We start from the raw sequence: 16,374 nt of genomic DNA on the forward strand, positions 1-16,374 counted from the left end.
CTCGTATCAAAAGGTTCAAAGGAGACCCTTGACACACCATGCAGTCTTCCGAGTACTCCCCACGGGGTAAAAATGCATTCGAAACCGTCGCTTCAGCTTCTCTCATTCTCTTGCCATTCGAACCAACACCAGAAGAACACAAACACAGGCTGATTGGTCCCAATCCCAACCTCAACGCCCCGCTAGAAAACCTACCCCCTGAGATTAGACGACATTTGCTCTCCATGATGGAACTTCAGGCACTGAAGTCTTTGGTTCATGCATCTCCAGTAATTTATCAACAATACCTGGTCGACCAAAAATGGGTTCTATGTCGATCTCTTGCGGCAACATTCCGTAGCAATGGCCTTATATATGAGGTCGGCGCTGTCTACCAGTCCAGCCGAGAGAGCTTCTGGGAGACACGCACTGCAATCACTGTGACACGGTTCGTTCAAGCGCATCGTGATGGCCGTTCCTCCTCCCACAACTCCCCTTTCAGCCAGTCGGTGGCTTTCAACAGAGATCTCACGCTGGATGAAGTCATCAGTATGATGAAATTCTACCTTTCAATCATCCAGCCTCTCAAAAGGGAGTATGCTAAGTCGACACTACACTATCTTACAGGTGGACTACGAACTCCCTATGATCAAACCAGCGATATCTTAAGTGAAACCGAAGAGATACGCGTGGTACGTGCGCTTTACCGATTTCAGCTCTGCTGCAACCTATTTGCTCATGGCCACAACGGGCCGATATTGAAGCGCGCCCCTGAATTTGAGGCTAGGAATGTCTGGGAGCTACTCCAGTTGCTCTTTGACCCCTGGGAGATTGAGGAAATTGTCTGCATTCATGATTTTGCGATGAACACGTACCGGAACCTTTCACCTTTTGACTGGAATCGGCATAGGCTTCTCCCGCGAAAGTATCACCAACAACCTGTGGACTGGAGTCAACGTCTAACAGATGAAAGTAAGGCTAATCCTACGTATGAAATCTCATTATAAACCGTCGTGTTGCTAATATTCCTCTAAAATAGCCCGCGGAATTAGATTTGGAACAATCGCACGTGGCCTTGAGCTGCTCCGTGATATCGTATCACCGACGTATGAGAACTCTAACCTAATCCGGACCGGTCTTGAAAATGATATTGACACAATGGAGCAAGCCTTTGCGCTGGGGGATGCGTTCAGTGACTTTATAAAGGAAAGGCGCTACCCCGAAGCACCGTTGTATCAGACGTCAATGGATGCAGGGTGTGACCGGATAACGTTCCAGGGTGATGTTGTGGATGACTCAGAATGGAAGTATCCACCCCTAGGTTGGACACTGACCTGGGATGGAGCGCATATCGCCGGCTTTCACTGTTGGCTCAAGCACCAAATGGTAGCCTGGGGGTACGTCATGTGGGATGCAACACGTCTCATTTCGATGGGAGTGAAAGATTTGCTAGAATCAGAGCGGTGATTACTCTCACTTTCACCTCAATGTACGTTTTGAAGCGAAATCTGACTCAGATCAGGCCGATAGGACCACTAGGTAGTGGATGAGGAGGTATTCCATCTGAGACGACCCACTGAATATGAGTACTGCGATTGTGAAGGCGCCGCCAATGACTGGGTTTGTCTGCTCAATCAGGCGCTTTTTGGTCTACGTGACTCTGTCTATCTCTGAAATGAAGATATGAAACTGAAGCTTCGTCAAATCAAATTCTATTCCTTGGAATATGACCCCTTTGTCTATGTCAATTTCAATTGTAAGAGGCCCGTTATCGCTGCGGATAAGATTGACAAAGCTAGGTATCTCCCAGTTCCAGCAGTTCTATGATATGAAGGACCTTAAAGGGCCTAACACCTTAGCTAGGGATGTAGTGAGTTGATTGGCCACATTTATTCAATTGTTTGCCTGACAAATCAGGCCAAACTCTCCCATCAGAGTGGATCCAATCACAGCTGATTGGCTCGGGATAGCCCGTTTGTCTCGCGACGCACCGAATTTTGGAACACAAGTCCTCCCAAGGTCGTGTTCAGCTACAAAATAATGGAGCAAATCATTTGAAGTTCGCTTCACCCACTTCTGTCCTTTCTAAACGAGTCTTCTTACGGCGCTCTAGGTTTATGGAGTCCATTGCTTACAGCATATACGGTTGGTGGATGGCTTCAGGTCCTGCATGAGGCCAATTCAGGGGTAGCGTCGACAGCAAAGTAGAAATTTCAACGGCTCTGGACAGCTTATCCGGGGCCTACTTTTAGATTATGGAAAGCGGTATCCTGCTATTGTCCGCATACGCGTTCACATCTATGTGCGGGCCCTAGGTTCTAATTGCTGTCGGAGCTTCTCATCATAGAACTTCTGCATGCGCTAAAAGCCATCATGCTTTAGTAGTAGACTGGTAATACCGTATGAAGTACTCCGTACCTCGCACGGTTGCTAGTTACCCCACTCGATGCGTGGCTTGCCAAGTGAGACTGGATATCGGCGCTGTAATATCGCCATTGGCTTGTAAAGGACAGACCCCTCCTCAAGCCCGTACTCCGGCCGCTTTTCGCTTCGCCGAGCCTTCAGCCGCACCAGTGGGAAATTTAACATTGGGCCACTAGAAATCTTGTCTCCTCTGGCTTACCATCGACAAAGGGAACAATCAGTACGGTAGAACCAGGCAACCGATATTTCATGCTTAGTTCAGACCAAGCCGAACCCGAAATATCATCCAATGGGTAGAGATCAAGACGATAGCGAGTATAACCTGCAAGAGGCATGGGAAAAGGCGTGCACTTCCTTTGCGAAGACAGCCAAAATCGACCTCACTACAGCGCCGAAGTTCTCTGTCGATGAAGTCCTCGATCAAATTCGCGCGAAGCAGGATGATGATGAGGAGAAGAACAGCAAGTATGCCGCTGCAAGAGATGCCATTAGCAAGACGTTGACCTTTGTCACACTGTTGGGTGGGATCGCTGCCCAGGGTGCGAGCATGGTAAGTGACTATGACCTCTAATGGTGACGTCCCTAATATTCATGACTTAGGTATTTGCGCCTGCCGACCTCTGTTTCAATGCGATTACATACCTCATTGACACTGGAGCAAGATTCAAACGCATTTTCAGCAGCCTGGCCGACCTGTTCCGCCGCATCTCTGATGTGCTAGAACGCTGTAAGATTTATATGCGCTTGCCCGCAGACGCAGTTGATGTCGCCCTCCGCAAGATCATAAACGAGGAGCTGGTATGTTTTGTCGACATTTGCGCGTTGTCAATCAAGGTTCTCAGGGGTCACAAAGTCCTCATAGCGCTCAAGGTGTTTGCCTTCGATGGCGACGAAGGCGTGAGCGGCCAGCTGGCTCGTCTGACCACGCTAGTTGAGCGCGAGTCTCAGATGCGGGCAACACTAGGGTTTGAGTCGCAGAAGATGAGCGAGAGAAACATTATTGAGAACCGGGATGGCACAAGAAAAATCAACGTAACAGTCGATAAGTTGCTCAGCTTTGAAAAAAGAGAGACGCAGACACTGCCTCAAAAAAGCTTCTGGAGAGCATCGATCTCAGTCTGGACAACGCGGGCGAGGCTTTCAAAACCATTCAAACGAACCTGCGACGCCTGCTGAGTGACCAGGTTCAGGGGAGTGGAGAGTGGCTTCGAAATGATCCACTATATACCAAGTGGGTGTCTCATGAAACGTCGCCGTTCTCAGTCTTTGGTATCTCCGGAGGCGAGGGATATGGCAAATCGTTCCTCTTTGCGAGCATTGTCAAACACCTGCAGGAAGCACAACCTCAATCTGGAAACGATATGAGATGTATTTCCACTGCCTATCATATCTTTGACGAAGATAAAGAACAAACTTCTTTGGTGAAGGCTCTGAAGGTTCTTGCATGGCAGATCGCCGGCCAAGATATTGTTTACCGCAAAGATATAAGCTCTGTGAAAACGATTGGTATCAACCAGATAGGGGATCTTTGGGAAATTCTCTTCTCCAAATCATATAAGAGCGACTCAACATTCTTTCTACTCCTCGATGGCATTGATCAGATAGAGAAGAGTGACCTCAAGGAGTTCATCCGAGTTTTAGAGGAATTACAGGTCACCTCTGAGACCTGGTTACAGTTCAAGCTCCGCATTTTCATTACTGGACGAGATGATACAATGAGGAAAATCGAAAGTCAGCTTGGGGGAGGGATGTCGACAATTGAGATGGCGTCCGAAAACAACGATGATATAGAGAAGTTCATTATTGACCGCATGAACAAGATGGAGATCCTGAGCGGCTCGTCAGATCAGGTACTCTCACTACGGCGCGAGATCTTACAAAACCTGAGGACTCAGACCCATGGCGACTTCGTCAATATCGGCCTCTTGCTGCATGAGATCAGCGGGAAGCAACGTCCTGGTGAGATCCGGGATATCTTGTCCCGGTCGGGAGGTAATCGATCCGACACTATCGCGAGAAAGATCGAACGCCTCAACGAGACACTCAACGAAGAAGATATTTCGGACTTGAATGTCATCCTCACATGGGTTGTCTTTGCTTGCTGGCCGCCATCTCTGGGAGAACTAGAGGCGGTCGTCTTCCTGAAGGCCGGAGAGTCTTCTCTTCGGCCTCTGGCAGAGAAAATAATTGATCAATATTCCTCAATTCTCCGGATAATGCCAGAGCCATATCCCGTCGATAAGGCCATTCCAGCTACTTTCGGTTTGTTATCGACTGTGGTACTGGTTTCCGACTCAATAGAAGACTTTTTCCTGAAGCAAGATGATACCGACAGCAACGGAGATGCCTCGGACATAGATGACACTGGGGATGTAAGCGAAGCCGAAGTCAGGATTGTCCGCCGGTTCCTGGAATCAATATGTGATCCCAAGCTGTTCTCCAAGTTTGGCTTTGAAGATTTCTTCCAGCGGAAACTCAAGGGGAAAAAGGCCCTGGTCGGAGTTGACATGTATAACGCTCATTTGAGTATGCTGTCAACGTGCCTGGAGGTTATCAACCGCCAAGAATCTCCCAAACTGACCCCTCTGCTCAATTACGCATGTTCTTATTTTCCGGCACATCTTCATGTAGTGGATCCTTCATTGATGCAACCACGTGAAAAGATGGCCCTTGGTCCGCAGTTAGTCTCCCTCCTCATGGATGAACAGACCATTAGGAAATGGTGGTCACCATCCGGACTTTTGTTACGGATGCAATGGATCTACACGGATGAACTTCCTGAACTTGCATTGAAATGGCTTCAAGACTCTGCGGTCACCAAAAACCTCCCCGATGACCAATTGAAATGGGTGAAAAGTTTGAGTTCCAAGTCCGAGCCAGATGCAGATATTCTGGAGCATATTGCAAAATTGACTGCCCGTCTCTGGTTGAAATCAGGTATCAGTGCACAGTCGCTTGCAGATTGTTTCGCCGTCATTCATGGATATATCACCAAGGTATGCACTGGGTAATGCCGCATGAAATCTGATCAAGGTCCGAGGCTAATCATTTATCAGATTGAAAATCGCAAAAACCCCCAGGTCCAAAGGTCAACAAGTGACCCAGAACCCGAAAGCATCGACACCTCCCAAATCCTTGATGCCGCCGAATGGGCTCGACAGAAACTTGGACTAGATAATCTGGGATACTACGAGACCCGCAACCTAGCGTGCACATTGAGAGAGTACAGAAAATGCGCCGAGTCCGTCGAATATTTCAAACTCTCGTGTTCACTGCGAGAGTATAATTGGCTCTCCCAATGGGGACTTGCAAACACCTATGCCTGCCAGAAGGAATTTGCCCTTGCAATTGAGGCTATAGAGGCCGCAAAAAATGTTATAGAGTGCGGCGAGATACGCGAAGATGACTCTGAGTTGATAGGAATGGACCGTGATATGGCCAAGTATAACGAGGAACTGGGTGATATCAACAAATCGTTTGCGATATACGAGGAAATGCTGCGGAAAGACCCGACGGACTATTACGCGGCGGTGGAGATCACAATGCACTTTCGTAAAAACAAGGACTCTGAAGGCCTGCTCAAATTCCTTAATTCGCTGAAGGCCTCGATAGACGATTCAACCGGTCTTGACAGACGAACGCTGATGTTCCACGAGACTTACTCCCATAATGGGTATCATGAGGCGTTGTTCGCTTTGGCGTCCGATAACGAGGCCTTTGACATCATCTCTGAAAGCTATCAAGTAGCCATTTCTGCCGCTAAAGAGCGGCTCGCGGAGGCGGCCAATAAGGGTGACCGCGACGAAGAAATCCTCTATAATTCCTGCCAAGGGTGGCTGACGCATAAGATTGCACACCTTTGCTACTGCAATAGCACCGAGAATGTCGAGCGGAGGGAATTCGCTATTGAACAGTGGGAACGCATCCTACAGATTGGTACAAAGCGCGAAGAGATGTCCCTCTCATGGCTGAAAGAAGCCGTCTGTGGAAAGCTTGCGAACGTGTTTTTCCATGAGGCGATGCGGGATACAAACGCTGCAGCTAGTTATCTGGAGCGGTTGAAGCAGCTGGCCACATTCAAGCCCATTGAAGATGAGCGCCCAAAAACCTATACAACAGAACTTATCGCACGATACTACGCGCTTCAAGGAGACGAAACGAAGGCCAAGGATGCCTTGCGCTTGCACATCAAACGCAACATCGACATTCTCTCCGATGATGATCCGCTGAACGACTGGCAGGGTTATTTGGGCTTAGCGAGACATCTCATGTTCGCCGGCCAGGACGTTGACTGCCTCGCCGCTTGGTGGTTACTTGTTCCTTATAGCCACGCAGAGACCGACCCAGATTCATCAGAAATTGAGACAGCATCTGAGTGCTTTGGGCCCTTGTGGGATGGATGCTATGGCTGTGAGGAGAATGACAAGTACGCAGATGACATGTATGTGTGCAGAGAGTGCGAGGATATCCAGTTCCACGCACACTGTTACCGCAAACTACTAGAAGGGACCCTCAAGTACGAATTCTGCAACAAGGACCACAAAATGCTGCATGTCCCACCATACGATCCCGCCCAGCGCCAGAGAGTTGGTGTGGGTAATGTCCTGGTTGGCGAGGAAATCATCCCGGTTACTGAATGGCTTCAACGACTCAAGGAAAACTGGGGTATCCGCTTATAATCATACGCATGTAAGAATCTTGGTACCGGTAAGCATCCCTCTGTTGATAGCTTTTTGTTTTTCTGCTTTCTTTCTTTGAGCCGTGTCGGAAGAAATTCAATGATCAGTCCAAAAAGAAGTTTTCCGATGTATGATGACGACAGCATGTTGGTTGTTCATGAAAGTCAGTATCAACTGCCGGAATCAATTTGCTTTGATTACTTCCATATCCTCAAGGGTTCTGGTGGTTGGACGATCTACATCAGGTGCGATGGTTGGTTTATATCAGGGTCAGTGGATTGTAGCGCAAAATATATTACCTATTATTAGATCTTTGATTTCAATCAAACAAAAAGAATTGACATCAGCATGAACATCAACATCATACACAACAATCAATATCACGTCCTTCGTATACCGAAAGTTCATCTCGTATTTGATGGGGTGCTGTTCGGCTGTATCCAAATGGGACAATGAATTGGGGCCACCACCTGGGTGATTATTAGGAAACATCCCTCGAAGGTCTTCTCTTCTCTTCGGAAAGAAAAAAAATATCCTATTTTCGAGATTAAGTAATTGGTCTCTATGTCCATGTTGAAGACTACTACTTCCCTGAATAGTTCCATTCGGTCAGATCAAATTGGTGTCAAAACTTCAACATTTCCTTTTTTCTCCACATGCTAACCAGTGGGGTGCACACAGAAGTAGATAGAGTGCTAGCAATTCTTTTAGGTTACATTTCACCTCGTACTTCGTTGGCCCCACGAACACGAGATGCCCAGGGAAGCAGGGGCTCAACCCGAGTCTTGGCTAAAATGTACGAGCTGGATTGTCCTAGAATATTACTATATTGAGGTCTTGTAAGATTTCAGCAGAATGAGCAGCCACCTATCGATCAGTATTGCGGGGCTTAACACTAAGTCCATAAATAGATCCAGGGCTCTATTTGCTTGACGGAGATAAACATCTTCACGATAATGATCCTGTGCCTGGTGTTTTCAAAACATGGTTCATGAACATAGTTGTCTCTGTATTGAGAAACCGAACTATATTAGTCAAGTAGCGTAGCGTAGACTTTATCCTAAAGCAATATCGTTTGCTTTGAACGCACTATCCTAGATGCGTCCGAAAATGAGAATACGAGAATCTTTAGATGATCTATTCTTGTATCGTGCTCCTAACCCTAAACAAAATCATGTTCACTTGGATCGACATGACGACTACAGCACCTACACTTCATTGACGGGGATTATCTACCAATCCTCCGAGTAGTAAGTGAAAATCATCGTATTTGAGCTTGGCAATTGGAATCATGGCACTGTCGATGATGTTGATCTCTCGTGATGGGTTCTATTCTAGCTTCACTCGGCACGACACGAGCATTGGCATTGTTGGAGTTGCATCTGTTACTCCATTGCAGCAGAATCGATGCCACTTAAGAAGCTCTATAAACAACCACTTTTCCTCGCCTCTACACTCCTGACCATCCTCTCAAACACAATCGAGTTTCAATCTCAATCCCAATCTCCACACCAAACATTCAATCCACTTTTACCTTTTCAAGTTGCCATCCAAGCCTTGCAAATCCTCAACCTGAAATCAACTTCCACCAAAATGAAGTTCACCGCTACTACCATCGCTGCCATCGTTGCCGTCCTCCCTATGACCAACGCCTGGATCTTCACCAGCTGCAGCCGGCAGTGGGATGGTGAAAACAACAAGGGCTGTACCAAGGCCGCCTGCAAGACTGGCGACAAGATTGACTGGGAGAACCAATGGTTCTCAGACTGTACCCTTCGTGTCTATAGTGACAGCTCCTGCAAGAAGCAGATTGGAATTGCATCTGATGACTGGAATGATCACAAATTGAGCAAGAGCATGGGCAGCTTCCGTGTTTCGGGTTGCCCCAAGGACTAGGCTGTTCATTTTGGCTGTGAGGGATATGATGGCTGTGGCGGGATGATGGGCAATTTTTGGAGGGGGGAGGAAAGGGGATATGCGTTTGGTTCTATCTCTGCTGCTTGATGTCAAATGAACTGGGTTGATCTTGACCTTCATGGTATCTTTTAGTTAGAAATTGAAATTTGAGGCCTCTTGGAATACGGATCAAGAGATTATAAAAATGATGTCGGTTATATTGACTCACCAAGCCCGTACGGCTGAACAGTCTAGTGCCAATTGGCAAAGGGATATTGCCCCTCAACCCATGCACTGTGGCAAGAGCAGTAACCACATGGTAACCAGTTCACGCTGTTGGATGTAATAACAGCATCAATATATGACCAACCTCCCCGATGGAACCCTTTCAATAGCTCATCTTAACATACTACGCTCAATTAGCCTGGTTGATATTTGTACATATAATAGTACACGTAGTAATATGAAAGTATCCCGTTCATTAAAATTTTTTGTCATCGAAAGGAACGATTAATGACGGCCCATCTCATCGGGGCGGAATTGCTGATCCAAATATCATATTGACAGGAGGTATTATGGAAGGATTGGAGAATCAGAGTGATTGAGTCTGACACCCAGACACACAGGCTGAAGATGCTACCAGTGACGTGCTTCCAAGGGCAATTCAAGCACTTTCATCGGTAACGATATCAGTCTGCTGAGAATCTGTAAACTCTCGTGATTTTCGAAATATCGGGCGAGAATCATTTGCCATGCCTATACTTTTCCACAGCCCATCCTGAATGAACTTGATGACCCCAGCGCCAGATAAGAATTCGTTGATGCTTGGCCTTTGACGCTGAAACATATGCATGTGAAGCTAGCACAGAGAAGTGAGGCCAAGGGAGCGAGCGATGGGATAAATATCCGCTGTCCAAAATTTACGTCGGGACATAATTGATGATCAAGAAGGTTCTATTCATATATAATCTCACATGTCTATTGAGTCTAGATGCCAGTGCCCCTAGATATCAATCGAAAATAGCCATCCTGATAGACAATCTATTTAGTCAACTCCCGGACAGATGTGATGGGCAGTACCTCATCTTTCTCTTTTGAAGTCCACGCCGCATTCTTACCCCACGAACGGGAGAATCTTTCAAACCTCGCTGTAAGTGCACCCATCTTCGGCTCTATATGGTTTGTCCACTGCTGGACAACATACAGCAAGAACGCAAAAAACATAATTAGAATAACCCCGAGTCGAAATGGGCTTGGCGTTGGAATATAAGACTCCGGGTCAGGTGTTCCATCTGCTTTCAAGGCCGGCTCAAAGCCGAATGACATAGGCAGATAGACAAGGTAAACAAGAACAGATCGCATTAGTGGTCCATGGACGAGATATAGCGGGAAGCTGATCGACCCCAACCACAGTAGCATGGGGTGGGAGAGCATTCGTCGCATTAAGGGAGAAAGCATCACTCCAAGGCATATCATCTGCGCCCCAAGACTGGCATAGTAGCGACTGACGTTGGTATCTTTTGGGAAAATGGTTTCGGCAAGCGATGCGAGCTGGGAAGACCATGCGGTCTGGTCGGCGTATTGATCAGGATATGAGCAGATGTAAAGTCCCAGAGTGACGAGGCCGTAGGGAATGATTCTGAAAATGGCGCGAGGCTGGAGGGCTGTCAGGTTATAGAATGATAGTTCCGCTAGGATCATGCCAGCGAAAATGTTCGTGCCAACAGTACCTGTGCAGAATTGTCAGCGTGTTGTATAGTATTGCGATATCTTCGTAAACATACCATCTAGAGTTGCCCAGCTATAGCTGTATAGGACCATTTGCGCACAGAGGCGGAAAACTGGCGTCGTATTTACTAACGCCAGCAGAGTCATGAATACGTAAAGCGAGCCACGGAAAAGGGGCAGCAATGCCCATTGCGGTTGGTCGTAGGCATTTTCTCCCCACATCCAAGTTCCCAATAACTCTCGTATCAGATCCACGACGGCAGCGCTCAAAGATGAGCTTCGCTGGGGGCTTGTCGCTCTCAACCAGTATGCATCTACCCTTCTACCCAATTGGAAGACACCCAACTGACATGCAAGCCAAGCTAAAAATGTCATTAGGGCTGCGGGAAAAACTAATCTCCACTTGCGCCGGAAGGCGCCTGTGGATAGGGCAGCGAGAGCATCGGCCGTGGCTCCTCGCCGGGCTAGCTGGAGCGGTTTTAGGGCATTGACGAATCCCAGTAGCACCAAGAAGATGGCCACCCAGGCTTGGCCCTGTATGACGAGTCTGAAAAATGGTCGCTGGAACAAAATAGACTTTCCAGTTTCCGCGAAAGACGGCGGGATTAGATATGTCGCAAAGGATAAACATGTATGACTCGCGACCACAAAAAGAGCGGCAATGCCACGGAGACCCTACAGAAAAGACGCTAGTGAGTGACAGTTTCATCGCATGCGGGGGACTGGAAATAATACGTACATCTGCCCAACTACTGGGGCGGATGTGAGATGCAGATTGCTTGGTCACCGGGTCGACAGTCATATTGAACAAACGGGTTCATTGCTTGTGGTACTAGTCAATAGTATAATGCAGCAGCTGCAGCTCCCCTGGCACATATACATAATTCCCGTGGGTCAATCATGCCTTGTTCCGGGGATAGCATTTTGAGAAACTCTCAAAATGAATACGAAATACGGAAGCGTCAATGTGAGATCGCATTGGAATAGTTGACAGTTGATATCTGCTATCCGAAGACGGAAGGGTTCGAGCGGGCTAACCACATTCCAAAGATGAATGGAAGTAAAATTAGTGGGCAGTTGGATATTAATTTAAGATATAGAAGATCTTCAATTGGTCTAGAATTCAGGGGCTAAGTACTCCGTCGCCGTCAAATAGGTCCAAAAGTCAACCGCATATGGGGCCACATGTTTCTTTTGATCGAGTTGCACATTCTTTCTGTCTGTTTTTGTTCTTTAGCTCATAGGATAAATAGTGAACATCAGTGCTTCAGCTAGTAGGATCACAGTAATTATTGGGGTCATATATAGAATATAGTGAGACAGTGCGAAATATGCATGTAATATGTGACTATAATAGTCTAGAGTTTCCGATGCATGAATTGTTGATCTATCGATTTTGATACAAAGAGAACAATGCAGATGCTGAAGAATAATTATGAATCTCTAACGGTCTATCCACTCTCTATATGAGGATACTCTCAACCGGATTTAATATATGAAGTAGACAACTTCCAACTTGGAAAGCCCCCTTTGTCCCATATTACGTCACCTGACACTAAACCCGATCCAGGCGTTGTTGATTTTGTTTCAACTGCGCCTTTTCTCTCTTTTCTTTTTCCACAGTCCTCTGGCAGGCTGTCTCCCAAATTTGGTCTCTCACCTTTTGTCCTTCGTTTCTCCAAATTCATTCTCTAACCCTTTGCTCCCATTTGTTGAAAATACGCCAAGCCCGAATATTCCTACGGTTATCGATAGTTCCTTGATAACAAATGTCCAGCGGGAACTGGGTGCGACATCGTGGCCATGGTCACAGAAAACGTAAATCCTCGATATCCGCCTCCCTTGGCTGATTTCGACCTCCCCGGCCGGCGCAGAGTTCCCCACCCACCACGATTGGAGTCGTTGACTGATCCACGCGCCCGAACCGCAAATTCCGCTCCGAGATCCTCACCTCGCTCCCCCCGCTCTCCACTTCGGCAAAGATCGCGTTCACCTCTGCCACGAACTCATCCTCATGAAAACCCGTGGCCACCTACTCCGCCTCACCATGGCTCCTCGCAGGGAACGAGGGGCGAATGGAACACCCCTAGACCTACCGGTCGCCCTCAAATATATGCCACACCACCTGAAGCCAATCCTCCGAACTGGTCCGCGCGAGAGGACTTCGAACGCCCGATGTATCGGAAAGCTGTGCCTACGCGAGGGGGGCTCCGTATATCAATGTCAACATCCAGGTTGCACAATAGGCGCCCGAGGACGCAGGAATCTATGGAGCGTCGTCCACAGGAATTGAGCTCCCAGGGACTCCCATTGTCACGCTACCCAACAAATGGGCCTTCAGATGAAACTCCTCCCCGACCAAGCATCAATTCGTCCGAAACCTGGCGCTCGAGTATCGAGCAAACAAGCGGAACAGAGCGCAGCAGTGTCCTTACCAAGAGCAGCTCGATCACCGATCTTTCACCGGACACCCCCGACGCGCCTTATGGGATGGACAATGGGATGAGTGTTGAAGACGCCATTTCCATGTATCTTGATGGCTTCAGCGACGTGCCTGAAGAGCCCGGCTCGCCGAAATCTTACGCGGGGAGCAGAGCGCCATCAGTAACGCCCCCGCCATCACGCGATTCACACCTAGATGAAGTACACCCACCAGAATTTCCGTCGCTGAGCGACGTTCCTCCGATACCCCAGATGCCAGAATTTACTATGTTGCAAACCACAAGGCCAGATTCATTGTTTTTGCCGAGCCTGACTTATTCCGAACCTACACCTATACCGCCCATTCTCCCAGAATCTCCGCCAGAGCTCACACCCTTGGAGCCAGCAGTACCAGAATATCCACAAGAGACCGACCCGTTAGACCCTGTGATGCCGGACTCTCCGCCCGATCTCACTCCCTCCGCATCGCCGGTACCCGAGGTGCCTGAGGTACCTGACGTGCCTCCTGCACACCAACGACAACCCTCCAAAAAAGTGCTCATTCCTGGACTAGTACCCCCACTACTCTGCTCTGGGAACGGCCCCCGAGACGATTACGGATTTCGCAAAGCTACCCAGTATGTCACCCTGGATGAATACGAGGCCTGGAAACGACCATACTCCCATCATGTGACGCAACGGAGAGCCAAATGGTGTGAATTGCTCAAGGAGAATGGGCTGCCCACATCAGAGCCCACAAAATTCCCGCCGCACTCTTCCAGGGTCAAGCGATTTGTTCGCAAAGGAATTCCTCCCGAGTTCCGAGGCGCGGCTTGGTTCTATTATGCCGGCGGGTATGAGCTTTTGAACAGGAACATTGGCCAGTATGATGAACTTGTTGCGAAGGCCATGAGCTCAGCAAGTAATGACGACAAGGAGCACATCGAGCGCGATCTCCACCGCACATTTCCTGACAACCTTCATTTCAAACCGGAGCCCACCGCCGAGCAAGCAGAACACTCCGGGAGCAGCAATCCGAATCACTCAAATGTCACTACGGAAACGCAGATGATCCAGTCCCTACGTCGGGTTTTGTATGCTTATGCGCTGCATAACCCAAGAGTCGGATACACCCAGTCTCTGAATTTCATCACGGGAATGCTTCTTCTTTTCCTCCCCGAGGAAAAGGCATTTTGGATGTTGCATATCATTGCTGCAGATTATCTGCCTGGAACTCATGAGATCAGTCTGGAGGGTGCCAACATTGACCTCTGGATCCTCATGGTCCTGCTCAGGGACTCCATGCCTGCTATCTATTCCAAGATCGCTGCCATGGGAGGAACCCCGTCCGGACGGGGCAAAATGCCTCCCTTGACAGTGAACTCTCGGCTGCCGGACATCACCCTTGGTTTGACCAACTGGCTTATGTCGGTTTTCATCGGAAGCTTGCCTCTAGAAACCACCCTCCGAGTCTGGGATGTTTTCTTTTACGAGGGCTCCAAGACTTTCTTCCGCGTGTCTTTGGCAATCTTTAAATCATGCGAAAAGGACATCCTCGGAGTGACAGACCCCATGGAAGCATTTCAGATCGTCCAAACGATCCCTAAAAAGCTATTGGATGCCAACACCTTGATGGATGAGTGTTTTGTACGTCGTCACCGCGTCGGGCAAGGTCGTATCGAAGAACTCCGCGCCCAACGCCGGAAAGCTGTCCGCGAAGAGAAGTTGCGACGATCAGTGGCCTTCAGTAAAGGCCAGCTTCATTCTGGGACGGATGATTTCGCCGGTCGATCCCATACACCGATCCCGGGCCTCGAGCATCGGGTGGTTGGTTCCTGGCGTCACTTGAAGCAACATGCATTCCGTTAAGCAAATGGAGCCCCATCCATCTTGGGGCGTCCTTTTCAAACGGCCATCCGTGTCATCTCCCTAATGTCTGTAATCATAATTGTGAATTTGACGGGGTTTAGCGAGGTCCTTTGCCTGCATTATAGGCGTCTTGGATTTGCAAGGCGAAAAGGGGGAGTCGAGTATTTATGATATTTTACATCTGTACATAGAAATTATATACTCCGTACACATATATTTGCCAAGTAAACAACCGACTTGGCAGTTTTCAAATTTGGGTCTTATCCTGTAGGACTGCAATAGTATGGAATATAATATGACAAACCGGGGGCCCTTTTGGTGTATGATCTCCCGTTTCCATTCTTTGCCCCCCTGAAATGACTCTTTTCAACATACTCTATACGTGCAACCAGGAATAATGTCTCCACTACGATGTCACTTGTTTCCCAGTCACCCACTTTGACTCCTCGGTTGAACGTGCACTACTTGGCACCCGGATTTTCCGTGATACCTCCGAAAGCTATCGATGGGTTATGTCAAAATCAACGCAGCCTGCTCTTCTGCCATGGTGTTACTATTGTGAAGATCTCGCCTGAAGTGGTCGTCAAGATGGGCGCTCATATCAACTTCCTCGAAGTCAAAAATATGATCTATATTGTGGAAAAGACACGAATTCCCCGTGCCCAAAGTTTTCGCCTATTATACATACGGCCCTATTGATCGTGATCCGGATGATTATGGAGGCCTTTACGTTGCCTATATCTTTATGGATTTCATTGATGGCGACACACTGCACACGGCGTGGGATACTTCCGACGTCGCTACTAAAACCCGCATCTCAACCTAGCTTACGGGATATATCCAAGAGATGCGTGATCTGGGTAGTGATGGGTACATTGGATCTATTGACCATGGACCTGTTGCTGATCATTGTCTATTGACCTCTGTTGATAAGGGTATACTCTATGTGTACTGTACACATAGCTGTGTCTTGACTAACACTGTCTTAAAAAAGGTCCCTTTCAATCCAAGGAGGATTTTAATACCGCCCTTCTGGAGATTTATCAGAGAGCAGCGCCAAAACATCATACTGGAAGTTGTCCGAGCGGAATGCTTCCTACATCCCACAGTATTGTTTTCGCACATGGTGATCTCCGGCCTCAGAATATCATGGTTAAAAATGGTTATGTGGTGGCGATTATTGACTGGGAGCTTAGTGGCTGGTATCCTGAATACTGGGAATTTGCCAAAACTCTTCTCATTTGGGGTTGTCAGAATGATTGGACGGAGTATGTGGTCCGGATTCTTCAGCCGTATCATGCGCAATATTTCATGCATCAGTTCTTGATGGAGAAGTTGTTGATTTAGTGTGGAGATAACCAAGAGATGGTATAAGCCA

General features: G+C 48.0%; 7 protein-coding genes across 7 annotated transcripts; 6 read left to right on the plus strand and 1 right to left on the minus strand.

Moving 5' to 3' along the window:
• Positions 1–38: 38 nt before the first annotated feature.
• Positions 39–1,446, plus strand: N7500_010382 (uncharacterized protein; the record flags this gene model as incomplete). The annotated part of the gene is made up of 2 exons (XM_056681520.1): positions 39–951; positions 1,019–1,446. 2 exons carry the CDS (start codon positions 39–41, stop codon positions 1,444–1,446), a joined length of 1,341 nt encoding a protein of 446 aa, XP_056528902.1.
• A 1,246-nt stretch (positions 1,447–2,692) lies between these two features.
• On the plus strand, positions 2,693–7,082 carry N7500_010383 (Tetratricopeptide-like helical; the record flags this gene model as incomplete). Its single annotated transcript, XM_056681521.1, has 4 exons — positions 2,693–2,953; positions 3,004–3,435; positions 3,471–5,399; positions 5,460–7,082. 4 exons carry the CDS (start codon positions 2,693–2,695, stop codon positions 7,080–7,082), a joined length of 4,245 nt encoding a protein of 1,414 aa, XP_056528903.1.
• A 1,407-nt stretch (positions 7,083–8,489) lies between these two features.
• On the plus strand, positions 8,490–8,978 carry N7500_010384 (uncharacterized protein; the record flags this gene model as incomplete). The annotated part of the gene is made up of 1 exon (XM_056681522.1): positions 8,490–8,978. One exon carries the CDS (start codon positions 8,490–8,492, stop codon positions 8,976–8,978), a length of 489 nt encoding a protein of 162 aa, XP_056528904.1.
• A 1,041-nt stretch (positions 8,979–10,019) lies between these two features.
• On the minus strand, positions 10,020–11,508 carry N7500_010385 (Acyltransferase 3; the record flags this gene model as incomplete). The annotated part of the gene is made up of 3 exons (XM_056681523.1): positions 10,020–10,708; positions 10,763–11,381; positions 11,446–11,508. The coding sequence occupies 3 exons, from the start codon at positions 11,506–11,508 to the stop codon at positions 10,020–10,022; spliced, it is 1,371 nt and encodes a 456-aa protein (XP_056528905.1).
• Positions 11,509–12,509: 1,001 nt separating this feature from the next.
• N7500_010386 (putative GTPase activating protein (Gyp3)) lies at positions 12,510–14,996 on the plus strand (the record flags this gene model as incomplete). The annotated part of the gene is made up of 1 exon (XM_056681524.1): positions 12,510–14,996. One exon carries the CDS (start codon positions 12,510–12,512, stop codon positions 14,994–14,996), a length of 2,487 nt encoding a protein of 828 aa, XP_056528906.1.
• A 411-nt stretch (positions 14,997–15,407) lies between these two features.
• N7500_010387 (uncharacterized protein) lies at positions 15,408–15,822 on the plus strand (the record flags this gene model as incomplete). The annotated part of the gene is given in 2 exon segments (XM_056681525.1): positions 15,408–15,654; positions 15,665–15,822. 2 exon segments carry the CDS (start codon positions 15,408–15,410, stop codon positions 15,820–15,822), a joined length of 405 nt encoding a protein of 134 aa, XP_056528907.1.
• A 21-nt stretch (positions 15,823–15,843) lies between these two features.
• On the plus strand, positions 15,844–16,343 carry N7500_010388 (uncharacterized protein; the record flags this gene model as incomplete). Its single annotated transcript, XM_056681526.1, has 2 exons — positions 15,844–15,931; positions 15,991–16,343. 2 exons carry the CDS (start codon positions 15,844–15,846, stop codon positions 16,341–16,343), a joined length of 441 nt encoding a protein of 146 aa, XP_056528908.1.
• Between the last annotated feature and the right edge of the window lie 31 nt (positions 16,344–16,374).

The sequence above is a fragment of the Penicillium coprophilum genome, assembly GCF_028826855.1.
Source record: "Penicillium coprophilum strain IBT 35676 chromosome Unknown utg000006l_segment0_segment0, whole genome shotgun sequence".
NCBI lineage: Eukaryota > Fungi > Ascomycota > Eurotiomycetes > Eurotiales > Aspergillaceae > Penicillium > Penicillium coprophilum.